Below are 22,274 nucleotides of genomic sequence, written 5' to 3'. Positions count from 1 at the left end.
GTTTGTGGGGACTTCTAAGTCAATTGGCAAAATAATTCTATTATGAAATCATTCTGCATCTCACTTTGAAATGTGGCGTCTGGGGTCTTAAATGCTAACAAGCGGCCATCTAAGATGCATCAATTGGTCTCAACCCACCTGGAGCAAAGGCAAATGAAGAACACCAAGGCCACATGACAACTAAGAGCCCAAGAGACAGAAAGGGCCACATGAACCAGAGACCTACGTCATCCTGAGACCAGAAGAACTAGTTGGTGCCTGGCCACAATAGATGACTGCCCTGACAGGGAGCACAGCAGAGGACCCCTGAGGGAGCAGGAGATCAGTGGGATACAGACCCCAAATTCTCATAAAAAGACCAAACTTAATGGTCTGACTGAGACTAGAGGAATCCCGGCGGCCATGGTCCCCAGACCTTCTGTTGGCACAGGACAGGAACCATCCCCGAAGACAACTCATCAGACATGAAAGGGACTGGTCAGCGGGTGGGAGAGAGACGCTGATGAAGAGTGAGCTAATTATATCAGGTGGACACTTGAGATTGTGTTGGCAACTCTTGTCTGGAGGGGGGGTGGGAGGATAGAGAGAGAGGGAAGCCGGCAAAATTGTCATGAAAGGAGAGACTGAAAGGGCTGACTCAAGAGGGGGAGAGCAAGTGGGAGTAGGGAGTGAGATGTATGTAAACTTATATGTGACAGACTGATTGGATTTGTAAACGTTCACTTGAAGCTTAATAAAAGTTAATTAAAAAATATATATATATATAATGACCCAAATTGGGACCGAAGGAAAAAAAAAAAAAAAAAGAGCTATTCCCTGGTTCTACCATGCTCTTTTCTCTCCCTGTCATGGGGGCTGTTCCTTCAGCCTGGAATGAAGAGTACACAGAGTAGAGCTCCAGCTGACCTCTAAACGACATGTAACATGAACAAGAAATAAACCTTCCTTGTAAGCCACTGAGATGTTTGGGCTTGTTTGTTACCACATCATAATTTAGCCCAAGCTGACCTATACATTGAATTTATATTTTATGTGTGTTAATGAAAAAATAAAAATGTTAGCTACTGAGAGAAACCAATCTTAACAGATGAAAATCTCTTTAATATGCAATAATATAAAGATAAGTTTTAAGGAAAACCACAGTGATTGGATTTTTACCCTAATTTATAAACTGAAAAATACCATGCTATCGGTATCTGAAGATTCACAGTGTAAAATTTCTTCAAGCTCTTGTCATTTTGTCCACTCATCAGTTTCATTTTGTGCCAGGATTGAGGTCTAAAAATAAATGTGACCTTGTGTCTCTCTCTGGGCCACTCATTAGACATGTGAGAGGAACCTGTCAGGGCACTGCCCTTCCTTCTCTGCTACAGCTTAGCACATTGTGATAGTTTTCAATGGCCTTCCTGGAATGTGCCCTTCTTAGCATTCAGTATAGTTATTACTGCACCTTTCCAAAGCACAGAATGGGGTTAAAGTGGGGTGGGGGGTTTCCTCAGAGAAGTGGAAGGGAGGCCTTGTGTGTAACCCTCTAGAAGAGGGTTTTGGAAGGCCTGCTGGCAGCTAAAGAAAGTACTGAGAGCCTGAGCGGTTATGATGCTGGGCTTGGGCCTGTTCATTATAGAATATCCGCAGTGAACCATCTTTGATGATGTACACCATCTTCGACATGTACACTGCAGGTTTAAATAATCCCATGTTTAAATTTTCTCATTTTGTATTGTGACAGACTGAATTTTCACCTTGTCTTACCCTGGCCTCACAAGACTAATGAGTACCTTTCCTCCGTATACACATAGCACCCTTTGCTTCTTTTATCACTGCACTTCTTGAGTGGTATTTAAACTGGTTAGTAGACTTTCTTCCCAATAAATTGTAAACTTTCTGTAGTCAACAATTGTTTGCTTTTTCTTAAAAAAAAAAAAAAAAAAATTCGTGGAAATTTTCAAATATACACAAAATGGGGAGAATACTATAACCAAAATCTCTCTTACACATAATTTAACAAATATTAATATTCTGCTGGGTTTTTGGGGGCTATTCTCCTGCCTTTTTAAAATTATTTTAAAGCAGATCTCAGAGGCTGTATCATTTCATGTATAACCACTTCAGTATGTATTTCTAACATATAAAGATTTTTAAAAACAACCACAGTGCTATTTTAACACCTTAATAAAATGAATACTTCGTTATTATCATCTAATATCCACTTCATTTTCAGATTTCCCCAAGTCTCAATAAATCCTTTTTATACTAGTTTGCCTGAAATAGGATCTAAAGTCTACCCGTGTTTGGTTATGAATCTCTTAAATCTCTTTTAATCTATAAATTTCTTCTCCCTTTTGTCCTTTTACGCCATGTTGCAGATCTGCATCTTCTGTTTTGTAGGTCTTCCCACGCTCTGGATTCTCTATAATGTGTCTTGTGGTGATGTTTTAACATGACCATCAGGCTTCTTCCTGTAACCCCAGCACTAAGCCCGTGGAAGGCTCTGAAATTGATGGATTCCATATCTGTGAAACATCTCACAGTGTTGTTTTTGTAGGTTGGATGAGACGTTGAGTATGGAATTGCCTTATGAAATTACCTGTTCATTAATTCATTTATTCACTATTGAGTGGCTGCTATGATGAGGGACTGCTCTAGGTTCTGATGATTCCGTAGTAAATAAAACAGCCCCTTCCCTTGTTTTATGTAAGCTTATGATGCTCAAGATCAGGTAATCCCCAGTTTCAAATGTCTTTTCTGGACATTTACAATTTACGGTGTGTATAAACAGCAAGTTTGTTCTAGAAGCCTTCTATACCACTGGTTGTTTTTGTTAGTTCCCTGGGCCATAAATCTGAGTTTTATATCATTCAGTGTAAATGAAAATGTTACAGCATTTAGCAACAAGAGTAGTGCTCTCACTGATACGAAGGAGGAATGAGACAGGAAAATTCAATGTTCAGTTCTCATATTGCTGTTATTTTCACCCACAATACTGTTCTTACTGAGTATAGTAATTATGTTTGTGTTGATGTTACAATCTGTGGTCTCTCTGGGTTTAAAATATTATTTAGACAGTTTCTGAAAATGTGTTTTAATAGAGCTAAAGTAAGTACTTTTTATGTCACAGCAATTCTTACACCCTAAGAATAAACAATAATTAGATGCAGCCTACTTACAAAGTTTAGACACTCTTACTTTTGTAATGCATTGTGAAATTGAGTAGGTGATCAAGCCCTTGACTGATAATTTTTGGGTTGTTATCAGGGGTTGGAAGAACCTTTAAAGGTCCTCAAATTCAACCCTTTAATAGGTGCTTGCGTCCCTTTTTGTTAATAAACAAAAAAGACCAAAAACTAATAAAAACAGCAACTGCACAAAACAATTCTTGGAATGAATTAAAATTTTTTACTCATTTTTTATATCAAGGTACTCGTAATTGAACTGAAATATTGCCCTTGTACCATGGATAGGTTACCCTGTAAATATCACTTTAAATTAAAACAAAACCCCAGGTGCTAGCATTGGTATGAATGAGGAAAGTAGAGTTGGATGCAGTTTGGGGAAAAAAAAAAGTTCAACAGAGGAAATGTTGGCGCTTGATGTAGCTTGGATTGAATTTACTTCCAAATGGATACCAGTTTAATGAGCTTACTTGTCTCAGCCTCATCCCTTGGGGGCACTTGAGCACATCATAAAACCACTATACTTTTGGCTCAAGTGTCAGCATCTACTTGTGAAACATCTTGGACCAGAAAACAGTACTTCATATCCAGGATCTGAACAGTGTTCTTGCTTTCTGTTTGCTGGCATCAGAGCTTGGCTTCAGAAACTTTACTCACACTTATTAAGACACCTTCATAAAACAAAAAAGGATTAGGCGGTTATCTGTCAAGTGTCAGCTTGTTGCTACCTTTTGCCAATACGAAACAAAACTTCACTTCTGGCCAACAAAAGAGCTCCATGGCTCTTTGCATTTCTGTTTGCGCAAAGACTAGTTTTGCTTCAAGAGAAAGCCTTCCAGTTTTGGGGGGATAAGCAGCTTTTATTTATCCTATGGTAACAAAGGCCTTCAGCTGTGTAGATCATAACAAATTATGGATAACATTGTGAAGAATGGGAATTCCAGAACACTTAATTATGCTCATGCAGAACCTGTGCATAGACCAAGAGGTAGTCATTCAAACAGAACAAAGACACACTGTGTGGTTTAAAACAAGGAAAGGTGGCATCAGGGTTGTATCCTTTCACCATACTTATTCAGTCTTTATGCTGAGCAAATAATCCGAGAAGCTGGACTATCCGAACAAGAATGGGGCATCAGGATTGGAGGAGGGCTCATTAAAACCTGCGATATGCAGATGGCACAACCTTGCTTGCTCAAAGTGAAGAGGATGTGAACCACTTACTAATGAATATCAAAGACCACAACCTTCAGTATGGTTTACACCTCAGCGTAAAGAAAACAGAAGTCCTCCCAACCAGACCAATAAGCAACTTCATGATAAACAGAGCAAAGATTGAAATTGTCAAAGATTTCACTTTACTTGGGTCCACAATCAACGCTGATGGAAGCAGCAGTCAGGAAATCAAACAAAGCATTGTGTCGGGCCAATCTGCTGCAAAAGACCTCTTTAAAGTGTTAAAAAGCAAAGATGCCACTTTGAGGACTGAGGTGCGCCTGACCTAAGCCATGGTATTTTTAAATGCCTCATATACGTGTGAAAGCTGGACAATGAATAAGGAAGACTGAAGAAGAATTAATGCCTTTGAATTATGGTGTTGAAGAATATTGAATATACCATGGACTCCCAGAAGAAAGAACAAATCTGTCTTGGAAGAATTACAGCCAGAATACTTCTTAGAAGCGAGGATGGCAAGACTTCGTCTCGTGTACTTTGGACATGGTAACAGGGGGGACCAATCCCTGGAGAAGAACATCATGCTTGGTAGAGGGTCAGCGAAAAAGAGGAAGACCCTCAACAAGATGGACTGACAGTGGCTCAAACATAACAACAATTGTGAGGATGATGCAGAACCAGGCAATGTTTTGTTCTGTTGTGACTCGACATCACCTAACAACAACAACGAATGTGAAATCGTAAAGGATTATGAGTCTTATTCTCCAGAATATATAATTTTCCCAGCTTATAATAATTTCTTTTTTAGGTATTGGGATTGCTTTTTAAATATATAACCAGGTAGAAACCCTGGTGGTATAGTGATTAAGAGCTGTGGCTGCTGACCAAAGGGTCAGTAGTTCAGGGCTACCAGGTGCTCCTTGGAAACTCTATGGGGCAGTTCTCCTCTGTCCTATAGGGTTGCTGTGAGTCAGAATCAACTCGATGACAACGGGTTTGGTTTTTTTAGTTTCCTGTATATAACCAGGTAACCATAAAAAATCGTAATTATCACATTTAGAGTCACATAGTCCATTAACATAGCCTTACAGATTTAAAAAATACAACTTGATTGGCGGTATAAATTTTAATTTTACTTGACGATTTTACATGATCTAAGAGCCACAGCAAGCTACTGCTGCTAACCAAAAGGTTGACAGTTCGAATCCACCAGCCACTCCTTGGAAACCCTATGGGGCAGTTCTACTCTGTCCTGTAGGGTCTCTCTGAGTCGGAATCTACTTGACAGCAGCAGGTTTTGGTTTATACATAAGTCACTCAGTATATCTGTAGTATTAACATAATCTATTAAACGTTTATGTCTCCAGTTCAGACTTCTCTTCTGAGCTCCAGACTCACATTTTCCTTGTGTCTATCTCCATTTGAATGCCTCAGTGGTACCTCAAGCTCAACATGTCTGAAGCCATACTTATGACCTTCGCCTCAATTGTGGATGGCCTTTGGCCAGCCCTCTTCCACAAACAACATTGTCATCCTGGGAGTAATCCCCGACCCTGCCTTTCCTTCCTCCCCGTGATCCTCACAGTTTATGGGACTTGGTGTTAGATTTTTGGCTGCCACTGTAGTCCATCACATCTTCCTTCCTGATCGGGCCTCCCTCACTCTCTTTACCGTTCCAATTTGGTTCTCCCCATGGCTGCCAAAATAACTTCCCGAAAACAAATTTGGTTATGCCATGTCCCTTTACAGCTTCTTATGCTCTTAGGATAAAAATCAAAATGCCAAATGTGGCCTACAAAGGCCCTGCAGGGTCTGGCCCCTGCCTTTCCTTGACCCTCATGTCACTTCCTGTCTGTGCTCTAATCATATTGGCCTCTGCTAATTCTTTCATCATGAGATGCTGGACTCCCAGGCCCCTCGTTAGCTCCTACTCATCCTTCAGATCTCAGTTGTAACCCACTGCTCAGGCAAACCTCTAACTTCCAGACCTGGTCAGTTGCCTTTGTCATGTGTCCTGATAATACCTCCTGCATCTTCATCTCTGTGTTACTGTCTCGCTTCTGGATTGAAGTTCAAGTCTCACTTTTTTTTTTTTTTTTTGATGTAAAGGTTGATTTCTATTCAATCCCAGAATCTTTCTCTCCTAACCTGTGCTGAACGATCTACACACGTGTTCTGAACTTCCTTCAAGGAATATTAGTACTAAATTGGGAATTGGAACTTAGTGGTCTATGTTTTGGGTCACAGATTTGCATGTTATTGTTGAAACGTTTCATCTTACACCATCCTGATTAGCTTTTTTTTTTTCCTTTAATTTTTTTAATCCATTTTTAAAATCTTTTTTTAACTGTGTTACACTTGTGGGAAGACAAGGCCAATTTAACAATGCTTCTCTCAGTCACAAGCTTTTAACCTTAATATTAATAATGCAAACCTTCCTAACATCAATCCAAATAAAAAGCAAAGTGGCTCTTGGCTGTGAGTCAGTAAAGCAACTTTAATTACCCCAGTTCCGGGACATGCCTGTCAATCTATATGCTTGTGAGCCTTTTGGTTGTTGAGATGAAAGTCTTATGCAGGCATGCTGTAGCCTTGAGGTGCACATAACTGTATATTCTTTGATCCTTCACATAATACTGGATCACATGATACATGTAATGCATTAACATAATGTATTAACCCTTCTGTGATTAACTGCTTTGTTCTAGATTTAACCGTCAAGTACATGGCCTGGCTGAACTAAATGAAGACGGGAACATACTGAGCTCTTATGTAATCCATTTGGCAGGGTAAATTAATTTTTAGAAGAAGCTGATGTACTAGTTTTGGTTCAAGAAAAAGCCTTTTATAAATATTTTATCCTCTAAAAAATCTAGAGGAAGAAATAATATTTACTAGTGTTCCTCTCAGCCAACACCAATTAATGTTTCTTTCCTAAGTTTAATGATCTTTTTTTGTTTTTTAATTACTTACTTGAAGTCTTTTTGTTTGTTTTGCTTTTTAGGTGATTTGGACACCCACAATATTGGCGTCGTTTTCCTAGTCAAGCATGATTCATGAAATGGAACAAAGCTGAGAAATCATCCATTTCTTTGCCTGTGGGTCTGAGACACTATTGGGATGGTCTTCTGTGCATATAACTAGACCAACTGCAGCTATGAGTTCAGACGAGAAGGGCATATCCCCTGCTCATAAAACATCCACTCCAACCCATAGAAGTGCCTCCTCTTCAACATCCACCCAGAGGGACAGTAGGCAGGTAAGAGAGGGGTATAAAATGTATTTTGTTAATTTATGTAAATATAGTATGAATAGGATATGATGGGGTTGCTAATGAATTCTAAAATTTTGTTGTGAAGCCTTTCATTCCACAGGAAAATTCATTATTTCCTATAGATATACCTTACTTATCCTACTCTAGCTTTCCTGTTATTTAGGATTCTTTTTTTAGAATGCATATCACGGCAAGAGGACCGGGTGGTGGCTGGGGAAGCCCTGCAGTGTTCTTTTCACCACCAATATCTGGAGAGGAGAGCCTGCATCAGGAACTAGAATGTTCTACTCTTCCTCTCTTCAATTGTGAGGTAGAAAGGAATCTGTGAACCAGCAAAGGACTTCTTCCTACAAGTTTCTCACAAGCCTGCCAAGCAATAACTTCTGTTTGGTGTTTCTTGGAACCTTTTAAAATACAGATTCAAGATACTAAAAAAAAATTATTGTAGTATCAGGGAATTCAAAGCAATGAGAACCCAGGCGATGTTTAAAGTCGATAGAGAAAATGAACTGTTATTGCTTAACTGTGGTAGAAACCATCCACTGTCCCATTTGAGCCCATTCTGTAAATTATTTTTGTTTACAGACTTACTTCATTACTGTTTTAGTGGTTCTGCTGCTGCCAAAATTGTGTGGGAACTAATCTGACGAATGTTCTTTATTGTCAAAACAAGTGGTGGTTTTTTCCAACGTATGTCTGAGTAAATTTTTTCCAGTATAAAATTATCTTGTGACAGGATTTTTATAGTGTAACTGGAAATTCACAATAAGTAGGTGGTGTTAATTTAACAAAAAAAAACTTTCCTTTTTGGGAACTTTCATGCAGTTAAACTGTTTATTGCATTGCACGGGTAGAGTCAAAGGAGTACCATGAATGGAAATAATTTTATGTTAAATAACTACTGCATGCCCAGATGCTTTCTAGGGTTGCAAATTCAGTCCACCCTGTTCCTGCCCCTCTGTCCTTTCTTACCATGGCTTCTCCATTGTTACCTTGCTTTGGGTATTTAAATTGAGAGACATTTTAAGCAGCATGGCCTACGTGGCTGCGGTAGGAAGAAAGGGATCTACCCAGCTCACCCTGGAGAATTGTGGCTAATGGGAAGACTGATGACTGCTATAGAAACATCTGTCGTGCATTCATCTGCCTGTTGCACCTGTGCTCTAGAGCCAGCATGTAAGACAGCAGGCAAAAACTGAGACCCTGCTAGGCCAAAGGAGGAGCCTAAAGGTGGAACGCGTGACACCTTCCAGGTTGTGAATGGAAAGTTTTATGATGGGAATGGAAATAGCATGTCTGTAAATTGATAATGAATCCTAGAAAAGTAAGAAACAATATTCAAGTGGTTATTGTTTTTTGAGAGTTCCTTTTTTCCCTGTTACCTCAGCAGGTGGAAACTCTCCAAAATACTTTCTGCTCTGGTTCCTTCCTGCCTCCTGTTTTGTATCTGTTCATTTCCTCTCAGGGAAGAGAAGACTAAAAAAGGACAATTATAATTCTGCTTTTGCTTCCCTACCTCAAATGCTACCTAGAACCCAGTATTAACTTATGGTATTCAGAAATCTTGAGCTATAATGTGATGCGATACGATGGAGTGTTTTTTATATGCATTTATTTTTGTGTGAAGTCTGTTTTAATAATAAAGGGATGCAGAGAAAGTGTGATAAATTGGTCTTCATTGAATACTGTCTGTTCTCCTGCTTTGACTCTGACATCTGTGTGGATGGTGCTAAATTGTAAACTCCAACCTGATTTTTCTCCTAAAATTGATCACCTAGGGAAAGGAGCTAGCACAAGAGTGAAAATGCAGTGATTCCTTAATGCACATTATTTCTCTTTTCTTATTGGGTTCTAGTCCCAAGTCATTAATTAATGGTGGATTCCTACTTCAATGTACCACTGTCATCTCAAATCAATATATATAAAACAGTTTGCTGTCGTGGTACTCATTCTCTTAGGGACACAGAGTCAAAGCCGTTCCTTTCTCTTTTGTTTCTCCCACGTTCAGTAAGTAAACAAATCCTATTGATTATTTTCTCCTTCTAATATCAACCTCATTCATCTTTTCTTCTCATTCCAGCTGTCAGCTCCCTCATGTCATCATCAGATCAAATTTCATTAACATGGCAGATTCATGCTCGAAACCCTTCAGTGAATCTCTTCTACCTATACATTTAAGGCCAGATTTCCTTACTTGGTATCCAGTGACTCCCATGATCTGATCCAGCCTCCTGTCTTGTTTTTCTCCCAACCTAATACAGTCTTATCTTCTCATGGTTCCTAAAACTGGCTTATCTTTGTCTCTGCCCATGTCCTTTGTGCATGGAATTCCTACCACCCTCCTCCTGACTTGATGCCTCCCCATCCTTCAAGGACTGACTCATGTGACACTTTCACTGGCTTTCAAACCTACATTGCATTCTTCCTTCTTTGAGCTTTTCTGGAACCTTTTCATAGTATTTGCCATTTTTACATTGTTTATCTTTTTATGTACTCATCTCAACAATATTGTAAGCTCTTTTTAATAGTCTTCACAGACAAAAGTCTTGCACATCAAATGTTTTAATAACATTCTGGAGGATATTTTTAAAGACCTGCATCAATATTAGTCTTGTCTTTTTATTACAAGTTTCCCATTCCAGATTTTTTTGTGTTCTCCCATCTTCCTTCCTCATAGATAAGTAAAACAAAGAACATCTGCCAAGGGCGTAGTAGTAATTGGCTATCTTTCCTGTCTCTAAATAATGTAGCACAACAGGTGAAGGAGAAAGAGGAGTTGGAAAATAAAGTGATTCAGTGCCCCTGTGATTTCTCTAAGCATTTGTTCATCAATGTATACAAGTAAATTAAGGACACCGATAAAATGCTGCAGTTACAAACTTTATTTCACTAGCGATTTCAGAATTTATTAGATTGTGGAGCTACTTTTTTTTTTTCCCCTCTAAGATATGATTGTAATTATCCAGATTCTTCCTTCTATTAAAATACTGGAAGATTTAGCAATACTGGGCCCAGATTCCAAATGACAGTGCTAAACGGAGGCTCATTGGTGGCTTTCCCTCCTAGACTGAACATTTACTCCCCAGTTGGTCATAGTAGCTCCTACTCCCTATTGTATTTCAACACTTGTGTATGTTGCCTGCCTGGCCCTGAAAAGCATATGAATTTGTAAACACTGACACCGGATGTCAGTAGGTCAACTATAGTGAAATTATCAAGGGTGATCTCCACTTAGATGTTGAGAAGGCATCTCAAACTTAACATGTCCAAAACTGAACTCTTCGTTTCCCTCTCAAACCTGCCCCTTCCCAGTCTTCCCCCATCTCAGTAAGCAGCTACCCCATCCTTTCATTTGGTAAGGCCAAAATCCTAGGGGTCTTTCTTGATTCTTCTCTTTCTCTCACACCCAGCTTCTAAATCGTTAGTGAATCCTGCTGGTTCTATTTCGGAACGTATCTGGAATGTGACCAGCTAACCACCTCCTGCATCTTCACCCTGGTCTAAACCACCATCATTTCTCACCTAGACTATTGCCATAATCTTTTAATTGATCTTCCTCCTTCTAGCGTTGCCTGACATACAGGTCATTCTTTACATAATAGAGTGATCACTTTAAAACCTAAGTCAGATCGTGTCAGTCTGCTCAAAGCCTTCAGGTGGCTGGCCATTGTCTACAAGGTTATTCATAATCTGTTTCTGCCTGCCCTTCTGATCCCATCTCCTACCATGCTCCCCTTCACAGTTCTCTCCAGCATGTTCCTCAGATGTGCCAAGCACGCCGCCACCTCAGGGCCTTTCATTTGTGGTAACCCTAGCCTAGCCTGCTTTTCCTCCAGGCATCCCCAGACTCAATCTCCAAATGTATCCTTTTTGGAAAGCCTTCTTTTCCCTTCCCTGAATATTCTCATCACTCACTGTTCACCACCCTATTTTATTTTTCTTTTAAGTACTAATCACAACCTGACATGTTACACATTTGTTTATCTGTGTATGTCTTTATCCCCTTCCTCTACTTCCCAAATGGAATGTAAGTTCCATGAGAATAGGAATTTTATTTTGTTCACCAGTATGTCCCTAGCACCTAGCACAGAACCATACGTATGGCTCAGTATATATTTGAATGAATAAATTATTAAGTGAATGAGGAGTTGGGATGGAAAGGATTATCGTGAACCAGGTTTTCAGAGGCCTGTGGAGGAATAAGGAAACCCTGGTGGCATAGTGGTTAAGTGCTACAGCTGCTAACCAAGAGGTCAGCAGTTCAAATCCACCAGGCACTGCTTAGAAACTCTATGGGGCAGTTCTGCTGTGTCCTGTAGGGTCGCTATGAGTCGGAATCGACTTGACGGCAGTGGGTTTGGTTTGGTGGAGGAATAATGGTGAGGTTAGTAGAAGACAAAAAGGATAGAGAGTGGTGTAGTTGGGAGTTCTGAGTCTCACAAGAAGACTGGATTTTGAGAGTAGAAGAGGGACGGTCCAAAGGTGGCAGAGGGGAGCTAAGAGAGTGTAGACCCTTCTGTTTGCTCCTGAAAGAGTGGCTGTGTGGTGGAATAAATGGCCTCCACTTGAGGCTTTTGAAGGAAGTGGCATCAAACAAAAGCAAAGAGTTGGGAGCATTCTGTGCAGATGTTAAAAATGTTGATGGGAGGATTTATTTTGAAACATAGAATTCTCCTGTGGAACATATTATAATCTTTATTGTCTCTCTCATAGTACTTTATGTTAGCATTCTATAAAAGGTTTACTAAGTTTGTGATGGACTAACTAGATTTTGTTTGTTTTCATAATTACTCTTATGTTTACATATCTTAGGGAACTTTTTGAAAATACGCATGTATGAAACCACCATGTTGAGACAGTTTCAGTAGTTCTGGGACTAACCAAAGGATGTTCATTTAAAAAACCAAAGTCCCTATTTGGAGGCTTATTTTCAAAACAAGACCAAATTCACAGGTACTGGGGTTAGTACTTCAAAGTATGTTTTGGGAGGAACACAATTCAGTTCATAACAGTACCTAAACTCCAATTTAAATCATCTCCAACCTTGTTAGAGAGGAGTATAACTTGAAATCTGCTGGTGTGAGACTCAGAAAAGCCCTAGCTCTGTGTAGAATTACACTGGGCCCAGGGTTTTGCTGGATGACCCTGGAGCCCAGCTCTCACTTTCTGCTAGCTTGATCTGAAAATCTGCTTATAAGAGCATCCTCTGTAGAGTGATGCTGGTGAATAAAGCCCTTGGTAGTAGGTATCTTGAAACTGTTGCGTTGCTTCCGATTTCAACTTAGCCTTTTGCAAGGAATCCCCCCACAGTACAAACTTTTTAGGACTTTGGACCAGTGTCAATGGGAAAATAATATTTGCTTGCAAAAGCGCACATTATGATGAACTTTTGTGATTTACATGCATTTTGTAAACTGGGTATTCTGAAAGGTCTAAATGTTGGACAAAGTTAGTGAATAAACCAATGAAACGATACCAACAACAGCTGATATTTCTTGAGGCTATGCCATGTAAGGTTGGAGCTATGATTATCCCCATTTTTCAGGGACTAACCTATGGCATAAAGTGATGAAATAACTTGCCCACAGCTAATGAGCGGCTAAGACAGGGTTTGTGTTATGGAAACTCAGTTCTGGAGTTCTTGCTCTTGGACACTCCATCTCTGTCCTGTTGTAAAACATGTGGCAAGATGAATCCCCAGAAGAAGGACCTTCTCTACACTTCTAAGTGAACTTTGTAAGACAGCATTTGTCAATGATTTTTTAAAAAATATTTTATTATGTTTTAGGAGGAAGTTTACAGAGTAAATTAGATTCCCATTCAGCAATTCAGACACACATTGTTCTGTGACATTGGCTACAGTCCCTGAAATGTGTCAGCACTCTCACCATTTCCACCTTGCCTGCCCTGTTTCCATCCATCCAGTTTCCCTGCCTCTCCTCGCCTTCTTGTCTTTGCTTTTGTGTAAATGTTGACATTTTGGTCTCATATAGTTGATTATTCTCAGGAGCACATGCCTCACAGGTACTGTTGTTTATTTTATAGACGAGTCTATTATTTGGCTGAAAGATGACCTCTGGGAGTGCTCAGATCCAGGTTAAACAGGTATCTTAGGGTGATAGTCTTTATAGGCTCCTCTGCTCTCTATCAGTCCAGTAAGTCTGGGCTTTTTTATGAATTTGAGTTTTGGTCTATGTTTTCATTCCATTCTTACCAGGACCTTCTGTTGTGTCTCTGATCTCAGGCTAGAAAAGGCTGTGGTTCCCATGGGCCGCTAGTCCTGTGGACTAATTTCTTCTTTGAGTTTTTGGTTTCCTTCACTCTCCTTTGCTCCCGATGGGAAGAGACCAATGGTTGTGTGTTAATATCAGTAATTTTTGAGTTATGTATTGCCTTGTCATTTTTTCCCCTCAGTAATAATGCCTATTTTTCTGATCCTCATTGGTCCAAGAAAACTATAGGCTACATGGTACCTAGACCAACATGTTAGGAGTTATCATTGAGCAGTGGTATCATAGGTGAACTTGTGCTTTTCTCTCTTTTGTGTATTTTCACTACATGTATTACTTTCGGAATCAGAACTTCTGATCATATGTTTATTGAAAACTGCTATTAGCCTCTTCCGTTAAAAGAAACGAGCAGCCCCGCAGTTTTCTTGCAATCCCCATTTGGAGATCATTGTTGCTGTTGTGTGTTGTTTACCGTATGTGTTCAGTCTGTTTCAAGTATGGTAAAATTGAGACCACTGGAAAGAAATTTGCCATGGCACTCAGACGCTCATTATGCGCTACTGATTCAGAACCCGTCATTACTTGAGTAAGAACCTGCTGCTTTCCTTGCCAGAACCCTCTGATTCTCTGGACTTGCCTTATAGATGTCTCACGTACGGTTATATCTTCTTGCCTTGAAATAACTGGTTTTGAATAACATTTTTATATCAGCATATTTCTCTGTTCAGGTCAAGCTTAACACTTCATGTTAGGTTCTTAGGCACAACTCCACATGGATATAGCCGCAGTATAATCAGTTAATGAACCCCAGAGGGTCTCATTAAGTGGGTTGTTGAAGAGGCCCAGGAGTCTGTCATTTATAGACGCTTCCCCAGAAGATGCTGTTGTTCACCCAGGTTTGAAAATCATCGCTCTAACAGAATACACTTTGTGTTTCATTAGGACTATAGAAACATCATCCCAAAAGGCCATAAGACTATACAACTGCTTTATTTGATTTTTAACTTGAACAAATAGAAAATTTTACCATCCTTCTACCCAATATCCACGATAACTATATTTGGCTCTAAGTAAAATACATCACAAAGGTAGCAGAAAGTTCCCATGCATGTTGTAGACTTCTTGACCTCAAATTCTGATTAAGAGCCAGTTTTGTAAAAATTATCACAGCCAAGGTTGGTAAAGCTTCAGGGTAATGTATACTTATGTACTACTGGTAAGCGTGTTAATTGATTTCTGGAGGGAAATTTAGCAATATGTACCTAAACTCTTTAAAGGTCATAACATATGACCCTGTAACTGAGCTTCTAAAAACGTATCCTGAGAAAATAATCAAAGCTATAGGTAAAGAGGAAACCTTATTGGTGTAGTGCTTAAGAGCTACGGATACTAACCAAAAGGTTGGTAGTTCAAATCCATCAGGCACTCCTTGCAAACCCTATGGGGCAGTGCTACTCTGTCCTTTACAGTCGCTATGAGTCAGAATCTACTCAATGGCAACAGGTTTGGTTTTTTGTTGTTACAGGTGAAGATTTCTGTGCAAAGATATTTATTAAATTTATTATCTATTTATTTATTACTGAAGTATTTTTATATAGTAAAAATTTAGAAACAGTCTAATATTTAACAAGGAATTGTTTAAATAACCTGTTCCATAGCCATTTGCACAGCTGCTAAAAATGTTTTCCAATAATATTTAATGCCATGGGAAAATTATATATTACTAATTAAAAAACAGCTTATTAAATTTAAAACAGTAAATTCCAATTTTATTATTAAGAATTGAATGTATATGAGCATTGAAGAAAAGCTGAAATAAAATATACCAAGATATTGAGTGTACTGCTGGTGCAGATGTTTTTAATTTCTTTTTTCTTTTCCCCCTGACTTTCTGCAATGAATGGGTATTGCTTCTATAATCAAAAATACGTATTAAAGTTCCTATTTTGTTGGGGGGGGGTGTGTAGCTTTAAAAACAGTATTTAGAGAATAGCAAATATGATGTGTATTATTTTAATAATAAACTTAAGTCCTAACCCCATAAATAAGAAGATAAAAAAAATAAGTGAATATGAGGGATATGCTGAAGGGAAACTTGGAGCAAGTTTTTCAAACCAACTTTGAGGTGCTGAGGCAGGAACTGAGCCATATTTTGTCCTCTTTACTACCTGTATAATCTCATAGTAATTTTTTGTTTTTGAAGGTTGTTGTTGTTAGGTTCCATTGAGTTGGTTTGGACTCATAGTGATGATTGGCATTTATTAAGCACTTCCTTCCATTTTAAACCCTGTGTTAACTGTGTTTTTTACATTATCTTATTTCCTCTTCTCATGTGAAAATAAGCCCCTCCACAAAAAAACATAGCTTCTTGTCACATGTTGTTGTTAGGTGCTGTTGAGTTGGTTCTGACTCGTAACGACCCTATGTACAACAGAATGAAATACCACCTGGTCCTGTGCCAACCTCACAATCGTTGTTGTGTTTGAGCCCATTGTTGCAGCCACTGTGTCAGTCCATCTCATTGAGGGTCTTCCTCTTTTCCACTGACCCTCTACTTCACCAAGCATGATGTCCTTCTCTGGGGACTGATCTCTCCTGATAACATGTCCAAAGTACATGAGACATAGTCTCACCATCCTTGCTTCTAGGGAGCTTTCTGGTTGTACTTCTTCCAAGACAGATTCGTTCGTTCTTTTGGCAGTTCATGGTATATTCAATATTCTTCACCAACACCATGATTCAAAGATGTCAATTCTTCTTTGGTCTTCCTTATTCATTGTCCAGCTTCCACATGGGTAAGGGGTGATTGAAAACACCATATCTTGTCACATATCTCATGGTAATTGAAATTATGTCTGCGGGAGACTTTGAACTTAGACACTAATATTATTGCAGATATTTATTTGCCCATTCATTCAGCAAGTATTTATTGAGCATATCTAGGTATAGTCCTGCATCTATGTTCTGAGTTTACAAGGCTGATCAAAGCAGTACAAGCCTCTACCTAAAACATACATACATGAACCTAAAAAGATATGTATGGGATATGGGTTTTTTTTTTTTTTTTTTGGCTTGTATCATTAGCAAAATCATGTGAGTGATTTTCATGCTGAAGCCCTTTGTCTGTTCTTGGCAATTTTAATAGCCTTATAGAAAATGACAAATTAACTTACCTTTAATTTTCTTTTCACGTCACACAGTACTATTCTCCTGCCTTTTTAGGTTAACTCTACTTGTCCCAGACCCTTTGCTCTTAAAGTAGCTTAGCATTGTCCCTTTTATATTCCACTTGTTTGTAATTGCTGTTATGTGGTATGATCATTATATGCTTTTACTCCATCTCACCATCATGAGGTCACTGGGGTTTCCAGTGATTTTGTTACTCTGTTGTGAATGCTAAGAGTACAGAATAAGGTGCAAGCTTACCAGTAAGGTTTACCAGTAAGTAAGTTTACATAAAGGCAGCCATGGGATTTGTAAGTGTTTTATTCTTATGCCTTTTACTACTTCAAAGTAAAGATCACTGAACTGCTCTTAGCAATAAATGGACCACTTGTTGGATCCAAATGGTCTTTTCTTAAAATGCAGGGTTTTCAAAAACATACCAGTTCAATGTGGGGTCAAAGCTATCGGTTCAAGATGACTTCCATTTTTCTGTACAGGAAGAGTCAAAACTGTGATGACTTTGCTTTTTTCCTTTCAGGGTTTCCACGTGTGCTGTATGGACTTTTTCTAGCCACTGTTTTTAAAATTTTATACTTTCATTCTTTTTTGTGACTTTTATATGGAGATTTATTATTAATGCAGTTCTGTCATCTTTCAGTGAGAGTGAGATAATTGTGACTGTCAAAAAGCAGTAAAAGTACTACTTCTTCAGCTGTGGCCTTCTGGCTTGGTGCTTTTAATACTTTGTGATCTTCTAAATTTTTTTTTTTTTTCCTAAAGGGAATGGAGAAGATTGTAGGCAGGTCCCTGCCCATCTTCTGTTGCAGGCTTCATAGGGGCTTAGAGTATGCTTTGCCATCCACTGCTCTTGATTACACTGGCATGTAACTAGGGCATCTGTCTCCACTCACTTGGTCAGCTTCCTCAGTTAATGCTGATGCTCTGGCCACGGGTGGTGCTAACTATGGTTACTCAGTTAATTGGGAAACATGATGGTCATGTAGGGTATAGATTCATCACTTCCAAATGGGTATCCCAACTGCGGAGTGCCTCTGACTGACTGGAGATCACAGTCTTACAGAGTGTTTGGAGACCTCTTTTAGTGGCAATGAGAATGCATAAGGTTCCTTGACATTCTTACAGTATTTATAACTGAGATGTTAGCTGTCATTTATTGAGTGCCTGCTATGTGCCAGCCTCTAGGAGCACAGTGCATACACTAGGTTACTTACAACATCTTATATGGTAGACATTATCCCCATTTTATAGATAAAGGACACTGGGGCTGAGAGAGGTTAATGATTTATCTAAATCACATGGTAAAGAGCAGCATGAAGATCGGTACACTGGTCTGTGTGACAACAAAACTTACATTCTTTTCCCTACATCATACGTTGCATCCCTGAAGTAAACGCTAGCTGACTTACACTTAATTCTTGAAAATTGGAAATTAACCCTGGAAATAAGAGTGGCAAGGAAATTAACCTTGAGGCTGCACCATATTTAAGAGTGCTGTAATCTTTTCTTTTTTGTTTTACTCATGTCTACAGCTCGGTTTCCATGATAGAGGATGCCTTTTGATGTGTTCAATTAATCTTAACGTCATCTGCTACTTGAAGTTGCTGTAATTTTGGTCATTTAACTTTAGGAGAAAATAGTGCTTAAAAGCATGGGCTCTAGAATAAAATCTTAATTCAGATTCCAACTTCCAACACTTACTGGTTAAATGACATTAGGCAAATGATTTAACCTCTTGTGTGTAAGTTCAATCAGCCATAAAATAAATTTAGAACTTACCACTCACAAGGTTGTTGTGAAGATGAAGTAAACCAATCCATTTAAGCATAGAGACAGAAATATATAAAGGACTAAAAAATTAACTACCATTATTACCGTCATCACCATCAACACTAACATAAAGTTTACTATTATCACATTCCGTGTGTTGGTATGTTAAAATTAGACATATTGAGAAGAGAGACATGCCTAGCAGACAGAAGCTTGAAGAAGAAAATATCTTAGAAGTTTCAAAGCTATTTTGTGTATTTTACTTTGAAAATATTTTATGTTATTCATGAATATAAAAATAGCTTAGATAATATCATCACATGACCAATTTCCATGGAATTAACTTTCAGAGAGCAGTGGTCCAGTTCTCCTTATCACTGTCCTAAATTTGTGTGGGAAGTGAGTCTATACAGAAATTTTTATCTACAGACTAAAAACTTTCCAGTAGTTCCCCTATATTTTTGAAATGAAATTACAGCAAATAAATGATAGGTCCAAGAAAGCAGAAGACCTGCTCACCCAATCTTCTGGACTCTCTTCTTTCTGAGAGTCCTGTTGCTTTCTGAGTGAATTGTGCTAAACCATTCAGCCATTATTAAATATCTCATTGTCTGTTTACCCACATCTTTGATACCAAGTAAACTAGAATACAGTCATGTTGGCAGATTTCCACTGCTATTCAGGAGGTATTGAGATCAGTGAATACTAACCTGGGAAACAAACTTACCAGATTAGAGGGCTGCAGTGAAATGTGTTCTGGACTCCTGGTTTCAAGTTAAATATGAAGCTCTTCCCTCTGAGCAGGGGGAACAAGGGGCGGGTAAGTACTCTTACCTACTGTGTATGTTCCTTAAAAAACTGACCTGGAAATGAAGTTGTAATTTTAGCATTTGAGAAGAAACTTGATTTTAGAAAAATAATGAGTGTATGTAACCCTTTAATTTAACTTGCTTATATGTATAATGCCTTGAGGATATGTGGCATGTGTTTCCAAGTTACAGTGAAAGAATATGAAAATAAACATCTTGTGAAGACAAGTACAAAAAGTTACAGCACACATTATGATCGTGTATATGTGATTGTATAACTATTCATAGATATGCTTTTGGTTTTACAACATGAGTTTGAAGATAATTCTTAAGGTAATGGATGAATTTATTACCAGATAGATACCAGTAGTTTAGGTTCTTATACAAATATAACACTGGAAATGAGGGTCTTCATTATCATTCTGGAAGTTCAGTGAAACTGCTTATATGTGAAACTAGTTACATTTGTAATAATGGGTATCAGCAAATTTTATAAATGATGAAAAATATATTTTTCAGTAAAATATATGCCATATACTTATGGTAGCTAGTTTGAATAAAAAATGTATTTATTACTATTTTTAAGTAAACATTTTTGCCTTGGCAAATTGACATTTGGAATTTAGATTTTTCACTCAGTTGCAATATGTACTATATTGTACTGTACTTAAATTGAACAACCTTTTTACTTTTCTTTAGTAATCTAAACTTATTTGTAAAATCCAGTGGGGAAGAAACAAATATTGTGTTTTTGTGCAGGTACTGCAGTAGGTATTTTATAGATATCATCTTGTTTAAATTGGGGGAAGGAGAGTCCTGTGTGATTTGTTTGGTTGCCAACCCTCTGATTCACAATATTCTAGCAACATTTTAATATATTCAGGTATCTATAAAGACAAAACTCATTTTTCGTACATGTTAAATGTACCAAGTTGACTTCTGTATCTGTGGCTTGATTTGGAAATTAGGGGTTTAGTTTCCTTCCCCTGGCCAACTTGCTTGAGTTAATCCTTTATTTCTTGCCTACATAGTTGCTAAGATCAAGTTTCTTCCCAGGATTTGCTTTTCTTATCATGTTTTGTTTTGTTTTGTGTGTGTGTGTGTGTGTGTGTGTGTGTGTGTTTTAATTGAGGGCGGAGGAGGGGAGGAGGAGGTATGTGTGTTTTATTGCCCAGCAACCTGAAAGTACATGAATGGGGGTGGTTCTTAAAGAGAAGCTCAGACATAAGATACCTGACTGGAAAAAATGACAGTAAGTAAAAGCAGCAGCCACATGGGACAGGTTTAAAAAGCACGGGTTTAAAAACAGTGTTTTTAGCATTATTAGGCCTTTTTGTGATAAGTCTTCTCTCTGGAATATGAGCATGACAAGAGCAGTTCTTTTGTCTGTTTCGTTCTTCGTAGCCTTGTCATCTGTGCCTGCCACAGTGTAGGTGCCCAGTACTGAACTGTTGATTGCGTGAACGAGTGAATGGCACGTTTCACTGGCAATGTCTGGTTTTCTACTTAATTATATTTACTGAACTTTGTTTTGTTGTTATTAAATAGTGAAGAGGGAACTTGGTACTAAAAATGTGTGGTTTCTAATTGGTTCTAATTCTTGATATTTAGAAACAGTATCTTAGGGAACTTTTTTTTTCCCCCATCTGAAGGGACTCATCTGAAATTATAAACTTATTTTATTTTAGGTGATGGGAGGAAGCCTTTTTCAATCTTGGGAATACAGTGACACATATATCTTTATTGGTCAAGGTTCTTTGTCAGAAATGGTCAACTCATATGTTTAAAAAGTACTTCATCTAATTTACTTTTAAGGAAGTTTTGTTCAGATATATTTGAAGAGTACATATTATAAGGTAATAGAAATACCCAAAAGCTAGAAAATTTGTAGAAAAATAAGAATAATTTGACACAGATCCAAGTGTAATTTTTCATAAAAAAGCAAATACTGATCTAATAGTTTTCCAGAGACCAAAAATAGAAACTTCAATACATAAATAAAACATGTACCTTGTTTATTAAAGCAACAAATTATTACTAAAGTGAAATGCTACATTTCATTTTTCAGCCTGTATTTGAATATTATTTCTATTAGGTTATCCCTTAGATTTCTTTCAAGTGTATGCCTGCCATAGAAAGCGACTAATTTTTTTTCCAAGTATACAAGTAGTATCACTTATTGCAAAAAATATATATATGAAAATGAGGTAAATAAGTAACGAGAATTAAAATTTACCTGTAATCCCACCCCTGAGGTGTAGCTGCTGTTAACATTCTGAAGTATATTTTGATTACGTGCATAACATCATCTTATATACGTGTGTATGCGTTTTTATATATAATTTTATTGTGGCAAAATATATTTAAAAACTTTCCATTTTAACCATTTTTAGGTGTACAATAATTTAGTGATATTAATTACATTCACTGTGTTGTGCAACTGTCACCACGTCTATTTGTGAAAGTTTTTCATCACTCCAAACACAAACTCAGTACTCCCTCAGCAGTAAACTCGCCACTCCTCCCTCTCGCCAGCCCCTGGTAATCACTGATGAACTTGTCTCTATGAATTTGCCTATTCTAGATATTTTGTATAAGTGAGATTATACACTGTCCTTTTGTGTCTGACTTATTTCACTCAGCATAATGTTTTCAAGTC

The 22,274-nt window shown here is 38.1% G+C and overlaps 1 protein-coding gene across 13 annotated transcripts in view; it reads left to right on the top strand.

Moving 5' to 3' along the window:
* OSBPL6 (oxysterol binding protein like 6) overlaps positions 1-22,274 on the top strand; it is a 238,983-nt gene that overhangs the window by 148,432 nt on the left and 68,277 nt on the right. For 12 of the 13 annotated variants that reach the window (XR_010322283.1, XM_023542814.2, XM_003406197.4 and 9 more), the window contains one exon: positions 7,354-7,608. Coding sequence is in view for 12 of the 13 variants with exons in the window: in XM_023542814.2 (XP_023398582.1) it covers positions 7,507-7,608 (102 nt within the window). In the remaining variant the exon portion in view is untranslated. Of the gene's footprint in view, positions 1-7,353; positions 7,609-22,274 lie in introns of those variants that run through there. The other variant, XM_023542815.2, reaches the window with a different exon arrangement.

This window comes from Loxodonta africana, chromosome 6 (genome assembly GCF_030014295.1).
Source record: "Loxodonta africana isolate mLoxAfr1 chromosome 6, mLoxAfr1.hap2, whole genome shotgun sequence".
In the NCBI taxonomy this organism is placed as follows: Eukaryota; Metazoa; Chordata; class Mammalia; order Proboscidea; family Elephantidae; genus Loxodonta; species Loxodonta africana.
The sequence above is the reverse complement of the archived record's forward strand: the minus strand, read 5'-3'. Positions and strand labels throughout refer to the sequence as shown.